The sequence below is a fragment of the Dendropsophus ebraccatus genome, chromosome 9 (genome assembly GCF_027789765.1).
Source record: "Dendropsophus ebraccatus isolate aDenEbr1 chromosome 9, aDenEbr1.pat, whole genome shotgun sequence".
Classification (NCBI taxonomy): Eukaryota; Metazoa; Chordata; class Amphibia; order Anura; family Hylidae; genus Dendropsophus; species Dendropsophus ebraccatus.
In genome coordinates, this window is record NC_091462.1 from 63,267,556 (window position 1) to 63,286,231 (window position 18,676).

The following is an 18,676-nucleotide window of genomic DNA, read 5'->3' on the forward strand; positions in this document are numbered from 1 at the left end:
CAAAAGAGTTTCCTTCTGTACTCCCCCCTCACTTCACCATAAGCAGGTTTTTCGTTTCCATTATGCTCTATGGAGGGGGAAGGGGCGAGGGGGATGAGAGAGCAAAAAGAGGAGATAAGGCACCTCTGCTGCTTCTCTGCTCACTCATCCCCCTCGACCCCTCTTTGTAATGGACTGATAATGCACAGATAAGAAGGCTTTTTGCCTAATAAAAACTATTACATAGTTTCTTAACATTGCTTGTATTATTGATTTCTGCTAAAAAATGTGAATGCCAGTTACCCTTTAATCCCTGGATTAGCGCAGCCCTGACCTCTTTCTCTATATGCACCAAATTTGGTGTTTTCCAGAAAAAGATCTTGTCAGCAAAACAATAATGGAAAAAGACATAATTTTCTGGTCTTAAAGGGGTCAAACTAGACACACCGTGAGGAGGACTGTGCACCCAAAGTCGCCAGTCCCTGCAGAGCATTACACTGCCAGGGTGACAGTGCTTCCAGAGTCCCTGTAGGAAAAGACATTGCAAGAAAGAGCATTACATTGCTAGGAAGACATTGCAGCCAGGGTCTCTGCAGAGCATTGCGCAACAGTGAAGAGAGACGAAAAAGCCACCTTCATCAAAAAGGTCCAATAAAGACCACTAAATAGATAATGAGCATGTAAGTTATTTGGATACCATTTCCCTTATAAACTACACCAGGGTGCACCACTGTAATGAGCAGAACAAGGGGGTGTGTAACAGTCTAGGGAGTATTGCATTAGAATGCCCCCACAGTGCCCCCTCTCCTCTTATTGATGCTATTCCACCACCCAACACCCTGACAAACTCCAGCAATACTCTTCTCTGCCACTGAGGAGAAAACTGCATGGCGCCGCCCACACTAGGGGCTGGTCACATGTGCATGACGTCATCACAGGTCCTTCAGCTTCTACAGTAGTGAAACAACGGAGAAGGAGCCGGTACATAGGCGGTGACAGTCATGGACAGGTCCGATGTTGAACTTATTCTAGAGGCGGCAAACTTTGCTGCTGAAAAGCATAAAGCGCAGAGGAGAAAAGACGCAGAGGAGACGCCTTATATAAATCACCCCATAGGTAAAGAGCGTTTGTCAGTTCCATTGATGACCTGTGTCCGGGGTCCTGACCTTGTCTCCAGAATATGAGAGGAGCTTGGTCATGTTTCTGTATGACTTCATGTTAGTGTCAAACCTATAGGACTAGTATTAAACTACTTATGTAGTGCAGGCAATGTAAAATGTAGCCATCACATAGGAGTAGTCAGTCATGTTTGCTACATACAAGATGTGTTTACTGTTACCAGGCTACAACAAAGCTACCAGCAAAAGTGACCACTCTGGATGTGCTGCCCTTCCCACACAGGGTATACCATCACCTCACGCCTTACACAGTCTGTAGATACACCTGCAGTGCCCATCCTACACAGGTATTCCAAGCTAAAAGAGTGGCTCCCCTGTCCACAGGATATGGGCTAAATGGGAAACTGGAGTGTCTGACCACTGGGGCCCCCTTTATACTCCCCGTGCAATATCTCCAGACCAGGGCCCTAAGTGTTTCTTATATCTGGAGCCGCCAGTCATTCATGTGTCTCACCACCATAGGGGAGTTACAGTGGTGCCTTGGAATACGAGCATAATTCGTTCCGGGACCGCGCTTGTAATCCAAATCCACTCTTATACCAAAGCTAATTTTCCCATAAGAAATCACTGAAATGCATGTAGAACAGATGAAACAAACAATGAGAAACTGCTTAATATGTCATATTATAAGTTATTGTACAGTATAGCAATCAGTATGTGGTGTATAATGTATTGTAACTCTATAAACCTGAAAAAGCAACAGCAGTTTATAGATAGAGATGGTCGAACAGTGCTGATGTTCAGCTTTGTACAAACTCGAACCGGCATCGGTATTTGACTCCTGCAGTCTTCCCATTCCGTGGGGAAGGTGGAGACAGCCAGAGTCCCGCCTGTAAAACAGGAATACAGCCTATGGCCCAGGCTGTATTCCTGTTTTCCAGGCAGGATTCGAGCTGTCTTCACCTTCCCCACTGAACAGGAAGACTGCGGGAGTCAAAAACCGATGGTTCGAGTTCGTACAAATCTGAACATCAGCACTGTTCGATCATCTCTATTTATAGATATGGGATGGAACTGCAGATCCTCATAATACAGTAGCGTAGTACAACAGGCTAGAATACAGAGGCAGGGCTGCTGTCAGATATCTGTGTGGTCACATGACAGCAATGGGGAAGGGGTGTGTGTTCAGCATGGACCAATCAGGAAGTGGGAATCACAGAGCTATGCAGGAGGACAGTGACAGAAGCCTCTATACAGCAGTGTGAATGGCTGATTGTGAGTGCAGGCACATTATAGCAGTAGTGTGTATAGCTGATTGTAAGTGCATGCAAATTACAGCAGCAGTTTGTATAGCTGAGTGTGAGTGCAGGCACATTATAGCAGGAATGGAGAGGATGGCAAAGAAAAGGACTGACAGAGACTGCAGGGAGCATGAAGGAATGAGCAGGGCAGATGTGGACACATAAATTCAGCATTCTTTGTCTAGGGAGAGAGGGGTTACAGCTATGGAGAGATTACTTCCACAGTCCTGTCCCCTGATGTGAGCCCCAGCCTGAAGTGAATCTGCTATGATTTGGAAGGTGAGGGAGACTTCCTGGGTCAGAGTACAGTGCTGTAGACCCCACTATGCAGACCATTCCCCTCCCCCACTCGCCCTCTAACCCAGCACAGGGAGCTCTTAAACCAAAGCAATGCTCTTAAACCAAGTTACAATTTTGAAAAACTGTGAGCTCTTCTTGCAAAACGCTCTTCAACCAAGTTACTCTTAAACCAAAGTACCACTGTATTTTAAAGGGATACTCTTGCTGGGGCACCTTTTCTCACAATGCCCAGGGAGGGGGGATGAAAACAATGACCACAAGATGAGACAGAGGCAGGACATTGCTACAGCTGCTGAATGGCCTGGGACGTCAACATTGTTCCCTCAGTCTCTACCGCTGCTGAGCAGTATGGCAAGAGGGCTGGGCAATGTTCAAGCAAAGATGGGCAAACCAAAAACATAAGACTGGAACATTGGTACCTTAGTCTAAAAGCTAATGTAGCATAGCAAATTAAATAAAGTGGGTATAGTAATAGGTAAGCATCTGCTGTAGCTAACTACCCAATAATGAGCCCCCCCAGAATGTATTTAGAAACCCCTTCCTCAGTAGCCACCCCCAAAGTATGGAGGAAAATATTATTGTGTATGCGGCCAAGACCATGCCCCGTGTGGCCACCAAGAACCACACAATGTTGCTAGGATTGATTTACAACATAGCATGGCTATTGGTGACCACGTTGACCATTTTGTTAGTTAGTTTACACACTGACAATTCACAGTAGCAGCACTTTGCATGTTTTGTGTATTTGCCTACTGGAGAATTACTGCAGCATTATCAATAAAGTCAGAGGAGTAAGTAGAAATGGCTGGGCCCCATAGCAAGTTTTTGTTAGGGCCCAGTCATTGACCAACCACTACACCATCAAGTTTAGTCCTAAACTTATGTTACATGGATACTGGATAATGCCAGTATACAAGAGGCAACTCTAACCGCCACACCATGACCACTAATATTACCCCTATACTGTTACTGACCAAATCCTGTTTACTAAGATGAATAATACAAACAGTACCAGATTACAACAAGTAATTCATCCCCAGTAGTAAGCCCACCAGTATGTCAACAGGTCATGTTTTGAGGATTTCTTTAGTATTTCACAGGTGATATAATTATACTCAGTGCACCAGGTATTCTCACAGCTGTTCTTTGTATGGGATACCCTCAAAACATGACGAGTTGGTGAGGCCTGAGGACTGGAATTGAGAAGCACTGTGTTAAACAGACTGCAAAAACCAAGCCATAGTCTGCAGACAAGTCCACATCTGGTGGCCAGTAGGCAGGGCCGCTTTAACCAGAGGGCACATGGTGCACGTGCACCGGGCCCACTGGTTAAAGGGGGCCCCCCGAGCAGGCCGGCTGTTGCTATGTGCGACCAGTGCGGTCGCACAGGGCTCTGGCCACCAGCCTGTCAAGGGGGAGCGCCATGGATGAGTAAGCTACTTACCCCTCCATGGCGCCCCCTGCAAGGCCCCCCCGTCCGCCGCTGCCCCCGCGGCGCTTCAGCAGTAGCGATACTGACAGAGAGAGCCATTGGCTCCCTCCCTGTCAGTCACTCTTGTGGACGCACTTCCTGCGGTCACAAGAGGCAGCACTCTCCCTCTAGCGCCCGACGTCACTGGAGCGTCGGCGCGAGGGTACGGGGAGTGCAGCCTCTTGTGACTGCAGGAAGTGCGGCCACAAGAGGGAAGAGAAGAGGAACGCGTGGACCTAGGTGAGTAAAAGTGTTTTTTTTTTTCAATGTTATATGGGAGGGGGAGCGCATATACTATTGGGGAGCACAGGGGGCTATATACTATTGGGGAGCACAGGGGGCTATATACTATGGGGAAGCACAGGGGGCTATATACTATGGGGGAGCACAGGGGAGCTATATACTATGGGGGAGCACAGGGGGCTATATACTATGGGGGAGCACAGGGGAGCTATATACTATGGGGGAGCACAGGGGGCTATATACTATGGGGGAGCACAGGGGGCTATATACTATGGGGGAGCACAGGGGAGCTATATACTATGGGGGAGCACAGGGGAGCTATATACTATGGGGGAGCACAGGGGAGCTATATACTATGGGGGAGCACAGGGGAGCTATATACTATGAGGGAGCACAGGGGAGCTATATACTATGGGGGAGCACAGGGGGGTTATATACTATGGGGGGGTACAGGGGGCTATATACTATGGGGGAGCACAGGGGGCTATATACTATGGGGGAGCACAGGGGGCTATATACTATGGGGGAGCACAGGGGAGCTATATACTATGGGGGAGCACAGGGGAGCTATATACTATGGGGGAGTACAGGGGGCTATATACTATGGGGGAGTACAGGGGAGCTATATACTATGGGGGAGCACAGGGGAGCTATATACTATTGGGGAGCACAGGGGGCTATATACTATTGGGGAGCACAGGGGGCTATATACTATTGGGGAGCACAGGGGTCTATATACTATTGGGGGGAGAGCACAGGGGGGCTATATACTATTGGGGGGAGAGCACAGGGGGGCTATATACTATTGGGGGGAGAGCACAGGGGGGCTATATACTATTGTGGGAGAGCACAGGGGGGCTATATACTATTGTGGGAGAGCACAGGGGGGCTATATACTATTGTGGGAGAGCACAGGGGGGCTATATACTATTGTGGGAGAGCACAGGGGGGCTATATACTATTGTGGGAGAGCACAGGGGGGCTATATACTATTGGAGGAGAGCACAGGGGGGCTATATACTATTGGGGGAGAGCACAGGGGGGCTATATACTATTGGGGAGAGCACAGGTGCGCTATATACTATTGGGGGGGGAGCACAGGGGGGCTATATACTATTGGGGAGAGCACAGGTGCGCTATATACTATTGGGGGGGGGAGAGCACAGGTGGGCTATATACTAATGGGGGAGCGCACAGAAGGGCTGTATATAACTGGAGGAGCACATGAGGGTCTATATACTACAGGGACACCTTTAAAACTATGGAGGCACAGAGGGGTGTAACTATGTAGGGGTACAGAGGGGTGTAACTACTGTATAGGGGTACAAGGGACCTAACTACTGTATGTGTTGGAGCCTAAATTATTTTTCTGGCAGATTCTGGAGAGAAGATTCACAGCCAGGAGAAGACTTCAAGGTGGCCCAGGCTGGATGGAGAGAAAAAGAAAAGGTGACAGACTCTGATCGGAGAAGACGCCCCCGGTGAGTCACTGAATGTAACTGCACTCTGTTATAGGGTCTGTAGTGAAGGGGTCATGGTGTGACAGTATTATGTAATGGTATCATTGGCGATATTTTTGTTTTGTTCAGTGCAGTTTTTATGTAATATGTAATCACTGTATGGTGGAAATAGTGTTATAAGGTAACTACTGTATGTATTGGGGTTCTTAATACAGTGTGGGGGCAAATTCAGTACATTATACAATGTGCCGAAAGGGAAGGGGGGGGCCCACTCTTGAGGGCTGTGCACTGGGCCCACCAATGTATTAAAACGGCCCTGCCAGTGGGTGCACACTTTTGCCATTAAAACAGCAGTTTTACTGGCAGGATTGGGTAAATAGTTACCACCAAATGTGGTTGTGGTTTTGTCAGCGTGCATGCATAACCTAGATGTATTACATAAATAACATGTTGAAACCCTGATTTAAATGCATTTTATGGAGTTCGGAGGCTGGGGGGATATTCTTATTCAAGAGACGATGCCCCTGGGGAAAAACTAGAAGGAAGAATATGGTTGCCCTACTATAGTTTCCTCTAAGTGACATCCAAGGGACTTCAAAGGGGTTGTATTACGATTCTGGTTACAAGGTATCCCTATCCTCATGATTTTAAGAAGTCTTCCATCAGAATGGAGTGTCGGGATGTGCATCACCACTCTGCTGCAGAAGATAGTGGAGTACAGTGAGCCTGGGGGGGGGGGGTTCCCTGTTCTCACGATTGCAGGGAGTTCCAGCAATCAAACTGCCCATTATCACAGAGTTATCCCCTATTGTGTAGGTTATGCAGGGTAAGACAGATCTAAGTTTATAATGTGTCTCTACTACTGTTTGTTGTCAGTAGGTAATGTTTCCGCTATACTTTTATTATGTGCTATAGTTTAGTAATAAATTGTCTGTGATTTCTTTTGAAGGTGTTGCTAGGATTCTCTCTCACGAAGCTGGAATCAGTGATCTTGTGGTGCTGCAGGTAAAAATGTGCAGACATTTTCTGCCCATTTTATATTCAGAAATCCTGCCTTTTACACACTAATATTAATCAAATCATGGCATGTGTTCTTTCTTTTACTACAACATGCAGGGAAAGCCCATATTATAAAGTCTACTGTAGGCAATTTTACCTTATGAATTGTAGGGAGTATAGCGATGGGGGATAGCGCTCATCCAATATAAAATAGACACAATGATAGACAAACTCACCCGGTGTATGTGGGTATGGGAAAAATTCCCCACCCACTCCACCTATATCCAGAATCGTAGTAATAGGGGTATCACTCTCCGTCCCAATGGGATCATCCAAACATGGAGGGCGCTCAATCAAATCCCGGGGTGGAACCACGCTGGTGGGATAGCAGAATAAACAAAAAAAGAAAAAACGATAGCGCTCAGAGGAGGACACTCGTCTGTATGTAGTGTGATGAAAAGACTTTCCAAGAGTGATATAATCCACTTACTTCACTGTGGGGGAAAGATCATGTCCACTGACCTAACCCCCTCCAGGACGCTTAACATCAAACGGCATCAGAAGGCATATAGCAGGCGTATATTCCGAGTAATGGTTTATTCCAAGTATAAACGGCAACGCGTTTCAGTGGATATTAATTCCACCTTTTTCAAGCCTTGAAAAAGGTGGAATTAATATCCACTGAAACGCGTTGCCGTTTATACTTGGAATAAACCATTACTCGGAATATACGCCTGCTATATGCCTTCTGATGCCGTTTGATGTTAAGCGTCCTGGAGGGGGTTAGGTCAGTGGACATGATCTTTCCCCCACAGTGAAGTAAGTGGATTATATCACTCTTGGAAAGTCTTTTCTTCACACTACATACAGACGAGTGTCCTCCTCTGAGCGCTATCGTTTTTTCTTTTTTTGTTTATTCTGTTATGAATTGTAGGGGTTCAATTGTAGGGGTTTAATTCAACTCTCTACTGGTCCTGAGATAGAAAGTGCCTGCAGTGCTGTTTTAGCACCCGCTATGCAGGGAACTCCAGCATAGCTCTATTCAAGTAATTGTGGGTATGCTTCAGTTCACTGCACAACCTGTAGCAAGGAGTGCCGTCATATGGGAAAAACATTTCTAGTGATATGCTATTAATTAAAAGGATATTTTGAATTAAAATAACATAATCCCTGTACACAGGGTAGGGGATAAGTTTTGAGTCACGGGGGTAGTAGAGGTCAGACCACCTGCAATCTGACACCTATCCACTATTCTGTGGATCTCCAGAACAGGGCCACAAATCTTCATTCTATTATTGTTTACGGACCTGCTATTTGATATCTGAGTGTATGACCACTCATGGTCTAATGGTCTACAGAGCTACTTGAGATCAGTTGTCTTAGCAGCATGAGGCTTTCTTAAAGGGACTGTACTGTCAGGCCTGGGCTGAAGCACTGGAGGCGGGCTGACCCATCCCCAGTGGGAGGAAACCTCTGCCTCTCTATGACACTGCTCCATTAGAATCAATGGAGCTGTATCATAGAGGAATGGGGTTTCCTCCCATTGGGGGTGGGTCAGCCCGTCTGCAGTGCTTTAGCCCAGGCCTGATGGTACAGTCCCTTTAAGGGTGTTGTCTGTCCGTGGAGCAGAAAAGATTTTACCTGTTCTGCACCTCAGCATTCAGACAGCTTTCTCTGTCTTAAAAGTATACTTCCAGGATCCGGGGTCATAAGCATCAAATGCAGAAAAGACTTTCTACTTCCTGGACAAGTAAAAAAAAAAAAATTTTATAAAAAAATCTCCTCCTATAATAAAAATTAAAGTAGTTGTGCAGCATAAACTACTAATCTGTGATTCTGTCGGAGCTGCAGTTGGCATAATAGTGCTGTATACTTACACGTCCCGCCCCACCTCAGCTGCCGGTTCTTAGTCTGCTCGCTGTCCAGCAATGTCCTCATTTTCACAACTTCAGCTAAGGTGACATTCCTACAGTCTATGCCGAGCAACCATTTTCTTTTGGAATGGCACATCAGCGAAAGTTGCAAAGAAGAGTGGACTGTCGGGCAGTCTAGAAAAGTTTTAGGCACTGTTATGTCCCTTGCAGCCCCAGCAGCATCATAGTATAGCAATTTATGCTGGATGACTCATTTAACCTACCTGGTATAACCAATTGTAGAATTGTCTAAGCTGTTGAAATGTAGCATTATTTATTCCTGCATTTTGAATGTTGTAAACAAAAAAGAAATACCAAATGCCACAACTGATGATTTGAACATATGAAAGTGACCTGTATACTGTGTATTTTCTTCAGAAGCACTTAGCATGGCATGCTTTTTATTTGTTTGGTGCTAATAAGTTAGTTTCACTGTATATTAATATTGTGCTCACAGAGACAAAATGATCAAAAACATAGAACCAATCAGTACTGGTTTTTGTGATGCAATGTAGCATCATGGCCAATATTACAAAAGCACTGCAACACATATCCTATGTATTTGTTTCACAGGCAGCTCTTCTTCATGATACAGTTGAAGATACAAACACAACATTCCCGGAACTGGAGGAAAAGTTTGGTCTGGAGGTCAAAAAAGTAGTAGAAGAGGTCACTGATGACAAGACATTGCCAAAGATGAGAAGAAAACAGCTGCAGATAGAGCATGCCCCACACTGCAGCCACAGAGCTAAGTTGGTCAAACTAGCTGACAAGCTGTACAACCTGCGGGACCTGAACCGCAGCACTCCACAAGGTACTTACATCAGCTACATGGGGCAGAACATTTTGTTCAACTTCAGGGTATGTGCATACTGAGGAAATGTGCCGGAAAATCCGTTGCGGATTTCGCTGCACGTTCGTATCTCCGGCAGTGTCATAGACTCAATTCTGTGCAAGGGCGGATTTTGTTGTCCGTCCTAAGAATTAACACGTTTATTCTTTGGAAGGATGATGGATTCCGCCCGTGCATAGAATGGAGTCTATGACGCGGGCGCGGACGGCGATTTCCGTTACGGAGTTTCCGTCACATTTCCTCAGTGTGCACATACCCTTAGTTAGGTTCAATGGACTTTTCAATTAAAGACAAACCCAAAGGCCAGTTTGTCCACCTAAACTAGAATAATGTACCAACAGCTGTCATTGCACTGACAGGTAGCCAGTGTCTTTTCAAACACAGAGGAAAAAACGTAGTGGGAACATAGTCCTGGTGTCAAATGGATTGAAACAAGAAAAAAAAAAGTTGAAGTAGCATCTGTTCTTCATACTTTTTTTTTTTTTTTTTTTTTTTTTTTTTGTATTTCAAATTTTTCCTTTATTTTTTCTAATAAAATATACAATACACCATAAAAAAGAACAAAATCTCAATCCATATAAACAAACATATTCAACAACCCCTAAATTTCCAACCCTACCCCCCTACCCGCCCCGCCGAAGGGAACAACAAAAAAAAAAATAAAAAAAAAACAAAAAAAAAAATCAACCCACAACCATAATTACTGATAGTATTCTTCATATCTAGATCTACACCTCTCCCAATGCACAATGTTAGGGACTTCAGAACTAATCCATTTTCTTATTAGCAACAGTCTGGCATAAAAAAACCACCTCAGTATTTTCTTCACCGTTTTTTTCCCCTTTTTAATCTCCCCAAAATCACCCAGCACCGCAAGGAGCGGAGAAGGTACCAGTTTAATTGCAAATGCTTCATTGATCTTTTTATAGACCTCTAACCAATAATTTTGTATTTGAGGACAGGCCCACAACATATGCAAAAAATCAGAATCATCAGTGCCACATCTTGGACACTTCCCGTCCTGCCTTTTCTCGATCCTATTTAAGAAAGCCGGGGTGTAATACAACCTATGGTTGATATTAAATTGTATTAACTGGTGATTGCCCGACCTGGACACCATACTCACATTCTGATAAATTTTGCACCATTGCTTGTCGCTAATAGGTCCCAAATCATTAACCCACTTACTTTTACTATTATAACTTACATCTACCATTCTTTTTAAATATGAATATACATAAGAAACCACTTTAATTTTAATTGTCCCCTTTATCATTTGCTCAATCAAAGTGTCCAGGTCGAACTCCACCTTCTTCAGCCATATAGTGTTTTCCAGAGCGTGGCACAACCTTATATAATCAAACCAAACATTATCAGCTAAATCATATTCACCCTTAACCATATTCCACCCCTTAAGTTGACCATTTACATAAATGTCCCCTAACCTTAAAATTCCCCCTCTCACCAGGTTGTCCAGAGCTCCCATCTTCCAAACTTCATGAATACTATCATTCCACCATATAGGGGTAAACTCAAAAACAGACCTTAGATTTAAAGAACTCTTCAACTTCTCCCAGGTCCTAAGAGCAGTTCTAACCAGAGGTAGTTTTCCCATCTCCCCATTCCTCCAAGCTCCCATTTCTAAGATCTCATATAAATTATATAAGCCAGCATCCTTATTTTGCCACAGCCGTTGGAAGAACCTGCTACCACTTCCCTTTACCAGCCAAAAAAGTTGCGACGCCAGAAAGTAAACATTCAGATCTGGAAAATCCATACCTCCTTTTATTTTGGGAAGAGAAAAGATCTCCTGTTTTATTCGCGCCCTCTTCCTCCCCCAAATCAAGAAATTAATTACTAACTTAATCCTTTTTAAATAGCTGTCCGGCAACCAAATCGGGGCCACCCCAAAAACATATAAGAACTTAGGAAGACAAATAGTTTTAAACAACACCATCCTATCAACTCTAGAGATAGGTAACTTTTGCCATACCACACTCTTTCTTTCAACCTCCTCTAATATACCTCTCATATTCAGCTCATTAAACTCCTCCAAGTCCCTTGACACCCTTATACCTAAGTATCTGAAGCTACCTCTCTCTTGTAAAACCTTCAGCTGCGGAAAAGAAAAATCCAACCCCCTACCCAAAGGCATTAGAATTGACTTGCTCCAGTTGATACTTAATCCTGATACATATCCAATCTCTCCAATCAATTCCATAACTATTGGCACACTTTTTTGGGGGTCCTCCAAAAACAACAACACATCGTCTGCATAAAGGGACACCCTGTCCCCTTCACCCCTCGCCCCAAAACCTTTTATATCAGGATTTAATCTAATTAATTGAGCCAAAGGTTCAATGCTGAGGGCGAAGAGTAAAGGGGAGAGGGGGCAACCCTGTCTGGTCCCTCGGCCCAACAAAAAAAAATCAGATCTCTCTCCATTAACCAACACCGCTGCCTTAGGATTCTTATACAACAGCTGCACTAACTCAATAAACTTGGGACCTATACCAAAACGCTTCAGCACTTCCCACAAGTATCCCCACTCCACCCTGTCGAACGCCTTTGTGGCATCTAAGGACAGGATGGAGTGGGAACACGGAACTCCAACCAATTGTAAGTTCTCAAACACCCTTCTTATATTATATTTGGCCATTCTACCCGGAATAAATCCGCATTGATCCTCATGGACCAGCCCGGAAATTACTCTCTGCAACCTAGAGGCCAGGAGTTTAGCCAAAATCTTAGCATTCACGTTCATCAAAGAAATAGGGCGGTACGCATCCATAGCTAGTTTGTCTTTCTCAGGCTTTAGAATAAGGGATATAGCTGCCTCCTCCATTGAAGCCGGTAACCGCCCAGTCTCAACCGAGGATTCTATCACTTCCAACAGCCTTGGCAAAAGGAAATCACGATGCCTCCTATACAATTCATAAGGCAAGCCATCTAGTCCTGGAGCAGTACTCCCTGGAGAAAGATTCAACGCATTATTCAGTTCTTCTAAAGTTATCCGAGCATCTAGCTCCGCCTGTTGCTCTAAGTTTAATCTAGGGAGACAGCATTTGTCTAGTACATTATTCACTTCCTCAGTTAAAATGTCATGTTCAGGTGTATATACATTTTGGAAGTAAGCCCTAAACTGACCTAATATCTCTTGTGTATCATTCACAATATCCCCAGAGTCTGTTTTTATTGCCTGGATATCCCTATTTGCCAACTGATTTTTAACAATGGCCATTAGGCCTTTATTAGGAGCACCAGACCCCAAATAATATTTCTTTCCCCAAAAGGCCATCTGGTTCCTTGCTTTTTCTAACAGATATTTATCCAAATTAAACTTAGCTGTTTCTAACTGTAACTTAGCGTTCTCCGAGCCATCCCTCTTATATTCCTCCTCCCCTAAACGCAAATCTTCTTCTAATTTCTTTTCCCTAACCCTATATCCCTTTTTCAAACTAGTAATAATTCCATAATATTTTCCTCTAATTACCGCCTTTAGTGTATCCCATACCACCTGTGGAGATGCTGAACTTACATTAATATCCCATATTTCCTCAAACTCTTTTCCCAGTTCTCCAATATTAGGAATAAGATTCAACCAGTGACCATTGATTCTAATATTAAATATACTACTTATACCCCCTGTGCATAACTCAAACATAAGTGGTACATGGTCCGAAAGACCTCTATTTAAGTGTTTAACATTTTTAACTTTTTGTGCCATGTTCCCATTCACAAACCCTATATCTATTCTTGATAACGTACCTTTTGCCCTATTCCAGCAAGTGTACTCCCTTTTGTCTGGATTTCTATCACGCCAAATATCATATAAACCGTGTTCCACCATCATTTCCCCCAAAACGGACTTGTGTAGATTTAAGACTACTCTATTCCCTCTAAATCTATCGTTCTCTTCATGCATTACTGCATTAAAATCACCCATAACTAGAATTGGTGCATTAAAAAACTTTTTTGTGAATGAGAATAACTGTTCTAAAACAAAAGTGTTAAAGGGAGGAGGAATATAGACAAACGCCAGGACGCATAATAGCCTTTCTAGTTTACAAAATAAAAAAACAAATCTACCATCTACATCAATCTTTTTTTCCAATAATTCCCAGTTGACTTTTTTATGTATTAATACTGTAACCCCCCTAGAGTAACTGGAGTATGTGGCATGGTATTGATCTGCCCACCAAGGTCTGCTCAGTTTATGCTCCGTATCTCTAGAAAAATGAGTTTCAATCAGGCAGACCACAGCCGGCAGATAACATCTTATATAATCCAAAATCGCCACTCGCTTACGCCTGTCCCCTAGTCCACGTACATTCCAAGCAATGACCCTAGATACCGACATCTATCCAAGAAGAAAGAAAAGAAGGGGGCAGAGGACAAAAAAAAAAAAAAAACAAAAAAAAAAAAAACCCCAAAACCTCCCTGTCATACCCTTCGGCACCCCACCCCCAACCACCCACTACCCCAACCCCACTCCCCCCACCCCACCCACTTCCCCCCCTCCCCCCCCTTCTGACCTAGGCAACTAATCACCCAAGTCCCTAACCTGAGCAATACATACTAGACCTCTCTATTCTACTCCTTCATTCAGAGAGCCCCGTTACAGTCCCTTCTGATCCATCCAATTGATTGTTTCTGTCGGACTATCAAAGAAATATGATTTCTCCTCAAAAATCACTCGTAACTTAGCTGGAAACATCAAACCGTACTTTATATTTTTTTCCCTCAACCTTTTTTTAACCTGAGTAAATGCCACTCTTCTCTTTTGTGTATCGAGAGCGTAGTCTGGGAACAGCATGATCCTGTTGTTATTGTATTTTAGCTCCCCCAAAGAACGGGCTCGTCTGAGAATTAGCTCTCTATCCCGTGAGTTTAACAGCTTCATGACCACTGCTCTAGGGTAGCTTCCAGGTGGGGGTTTCTTTCCCGGTACTCTATGGGCTCTCTCTACCCCAAACTGTTCTGACAGGTTCTCCCTCCCCATCGTCTCTATTAACCAATCTTGCAGAAACTTTTCCACTTCCCTTCCTTCTGTCCCCTCTGGTAAGCCAACCAACCTTAAGTTCCCTCTACGGGATCTATCCTCCATCTCTACAAGCTTAGTCTTAAGTGTAGCATTTTCTTGCACCATTTTCTCCCATCCATCCATAATTGGCTTAAGGTTGTCTTCTAGATCACTAATACGTTGTTCCGCCTCAGAGAATCTGTCCTTAAATTTATGGAGGTCGTCTCGAATAATAGATATTTCAGAGCCGATACTCCCCACTTGAGAAGTCAAAGCTGCAATCGATGTGTCACACTTCTTAATTGCAGCCAACACTTCTCCTAACCAACTCGGCTGCTCCATACTACTTGTTCCTCCTAAAGACACTCTCCCTTCCAACACCTCCCCTCCTCCTTTCCCTTTCAATTTTGTGGTCGGAGAGTCTAAATATTTCTCAATTTTTGTGGAAGACTTATTCCCGTTTTTCCCGGGGCTATTCCCTTTGTTTAGTTTAGGAGACATCGTTAATTCACTCCCCACCAAACAAATTCCTTGAGCAGATTCAAGAAGTCTCAACACAAATCACTAGTGATTCTTATAGGCCCACCATAGAGGACAACCCCACCGCACAATTCAATCGTACTCCAACCTGTTTCCAGGAAAGAAATTAGTTAGTATAGAATTAGCAAGGATGAACCATATGATGTTTACAGTCTCAGTGGAACAGAGTTAATGTCCGATAATTGTTAGTAGATAGTATACAGTCAGCCAGAGGGTTTATAGCTTGTCTAAACTCCCTCTAAATACCTCACAGTCTTTCCAGACTGAAAATCCAAACATACGGTTAATGTCCAGGGGATGGTAGTGATTAGAATCAGTCAACCGGGTGAGTTATACGTTATCTCTTCTCCCCTCTTCTATTCCTCACAGACCTCTAACCATATATACCAGACAAAAGGTTAATGTCCAACAGATGTTAGAGGTTAAAGTACTATCAGCAAGGAGGATTATAAATCATATTCATCATAGTCTTTCCACTCTGTAAATCCAGACGTTTGGCTGAAATCCCACAATTGTTAAAGGTTAAGGTACAATTGCCAAGGAGAGACATAAAATTATTACATCCCCTTGTATTTATCACCGTCTTTCCAAACTGTATATATGACCACCAGGCCCAGATACACAGATAATACACCAGAATACAGCTGGCTTGCTACTTCATCCAGCAAGATTTTATTACAGCTCCATTTTTCAATTTGCGTGCAGCAAAAAAAAAAGATAATTTCTCCAAAGCCACAGTTCACACACACACCAGTTACCCTCCTTTATGCTCTGTCTCTTGGACCTTGGGAACATCTGGTAGTGGTTTCTGTGCTGTACACTCAGGAGCTGACAGGCATGCAATCTCCACCGCCGCTCCTCTCTCACAGGACGGGACGAGGTTAACCCCAGCTGACCTCCTGAGCTCCACACCGTCAAACACTCTTGCGAGTCCTCTGTCCGACCCCTCTCTCACCGGCAGCCGTAACTTCAGACCTCAACCGACCTCAGCCGACGCTCCCACCAGCTGGCACTGTAAATCATCCCTCCGCGTCTCTCTCACAGAGCGGGGGAACAGCCGTTCTTCTGCTGTGTCTTCGGAGTCACGGTCCAGAGAGCCCTCTGCCCCACGTCTACTCTCACCAGACGCCTGGAGCTTCAGACCCCCAGAACCTGGAATCGCGTGCTCCTAGGTCACTGCTGCTGCACGTCCGTCACCCTGCTGGATCCTGCTTCATACGCAGCAATCATCCGCTATCTCGCCGGGAGCTCAACCTCATGGTACGCCACATGCAGAGGTCACAGTATGGAGGCGTGCCTCAGCCCCGCCTCATGCTCCTCCTCTCTCCCCACCCCCCTGTTCTTCATACTTCATTATAATTTGCACCTGGTTTGGGCTGCAAAACTGCACTGTGTGAAAGGAACTTTAGGCTATGTTCACACATGGCGTTTAATTGGTGTTAAAGGGAACCCGTCACCCCCCGTGCCGGGGTGACAGGCTCCCGACACCCCGTTAGAGCCCCCTATACTCACCTAATCCCGCCGGGTCCCGCTTCTGGAGGTGGTCGGGTGATGAAGATCTCAGCCGCTGCAGCCCGGCGCACGTGCTGAGAGATGAGTCCGACACCCATAGAGAATGTCAGGAGAGTCCAGCGCTCCGTCATTCTCTATGAGCGTTGGACTCATCTCTCAGCGCGCGCGCGCCGGGCTGCAGCGGCTGAGATCTCCGTCACCCGACCGGATCCAGAAGCGGGACCCGGCGGGATTAGGTGAGTATAGGGGGCTCTAACGGGGGGTCGGGAGCCTGTCACCCCGGCATGGGGGGTGACAGGTTCCCTTTAATTATGCATTTTCATTGCAATTTTAATGCTATTTTCCCACTGAAAAAACTGTTGGGGTGCACTTGTGGTTCCCAATCAGATGTGTACCTCATACATATATGTAAAGCAGTACAAATGTGGTGTTTTTAGAAAGAAGCTTACATCACTGTACCATTTTCTTCCCTATACATCTGATCACTTTCTTCTCTGAACTGTGACCCTGCGGTTGCCATGCAACAGTGCAGACACTTTCCCACAATCCCCCTTTCTTGCATGTGAAGTGAAAATCAACTCTCAGTACTAATGGGACAGATCATGTGACTGTGATTGAGCTGAGCATGAGTGACCCAACCTGGTAAAAGCCTGGTGAGCCAAAACTGTGGCAAACCAAAGCAGGAACATGGGGGATTAGTAAGTCTTTATCTTTTAAGTGATACATTTAAAAAAATTCGTGCATTTGCACCAGCATAGACCTAGTTTCCTTCATGACATAACCCCTTTTCCAGTGTTTTAAGTCTTTTACCTTACCCTTCTTTTTTAGGTTGGTCAGAAGAAAGAGTACAAGAATATTTCCAGTGGGCATTCCAGGTTGTGAATGGTCTACGAGACACAAATGTGGTGATGGAAAAACAGCTGGACCAGCTATTCAAAGAGAGGGGAGTTACAGCATGAACTTAAAATAATAGAAAGGGTTACATCCTGGGATGTTGGTCAAGGGTGCTATGTGGAAAGTTTTTCTAATTTAAGGGTCCTTTCACACTTACAGGATTTGCTGCAGATATGATGCTGTGTTCAATCATGTAGTTAAATTGTTATCTGCAGCAGTTGCTGCACATGTGGATGTACCCTATTGGTCCCCCATACACCTTCAATAACTGATGGCGGAATTCTTGTCTCACAGGATCCCATACACAAAAAAGTTTGCACGGCAGAGTGTTACTGTGTTTATCATGGGGAGGGATAAGCTGCAGCAAGAGATCTATCGCTGCAGCTTATCTTTCCCAGAACGGGTTTGGGTGGTGATTTTCCATCATGCCCGACTATTATCACTACCAATATCCTCTGTCGGTGGTCGTTCGAGAGAGTCCAATGCATCTTCTGCTAAAGGCTGAACACACTATGACCAGGGGGTTCGGCCGAAAAAAGTATAAGGTTAGGGACTATTAGGCTGCATTCACATTGTGAACAAATCACTGGTTTTGGCAGTTTTGTCAAAAATACATAAATTGTTTGTGACATATAGCTTAGAGTGCTGAACCTCAAAACTGCATGTGCTTTACTACAAACTTTAGTGGTTAACCTGTTCCACTCCAAAAATTGTGTGGTGAATTATTTCATTGGAAAACTATGGCAATTTGCAGTAAAACACTTACAGTTGTATTAGGCGGCACATGAACCCAAACTAACATTCAAGCTTTAATTATGTCACCTACCGGATCCGCAGCAGATTTTCATGCTGAGAGTCTGCAGCGAAATCAGCTGTGGATCCTATACTGTGAAGCTCAATGGGTCCCATACACGCAGCGGATCCGCTGCCTGCATGGGACCCGGCCCCTATAACCCCTGCGCCGCCGCTGGCCACCCGCAGCTTACAGACCCGGGAGCATCACATGGCCACGGCCCAAACAGGTGATGTATTCTCAGGGCTGCGATCGGGCGTGGGGGCGGGGATCGGGC

At 44.8% G+C, this 18,676-nt stretch overlaps 1 protein-coding gene across 1 annotated transcript; it reads left to right on the plus strand.

The window, feature by feature from the left end:
- Nucleotides 1–912: 912 nt before the first annotated feature.
- On the plus strand, nucleotides 913–18,461 carry HDDC3 (HD domain containing 3). The gene is made up of 4 exons (XM_069985325.1): nucleotides 913–1,095; nucleotides 6,822–6,877; nucleotides 9,358–9,598; nucleotides 17,541–18,461. Exons 1-4 carry the CDS (start codon nucleotides 981–983, stop codon nucleotides 17,669–17,671), a joined length of 543 nt encoding a protein of 180 aa, XP_069841426.1. The 5' UTR covers nucleotides 913–980; the 3' UTR covers nucleotides 17,672–18,461.
- Nucleotides 18,462–18,676: the final 215 nt, after the last annotated feature.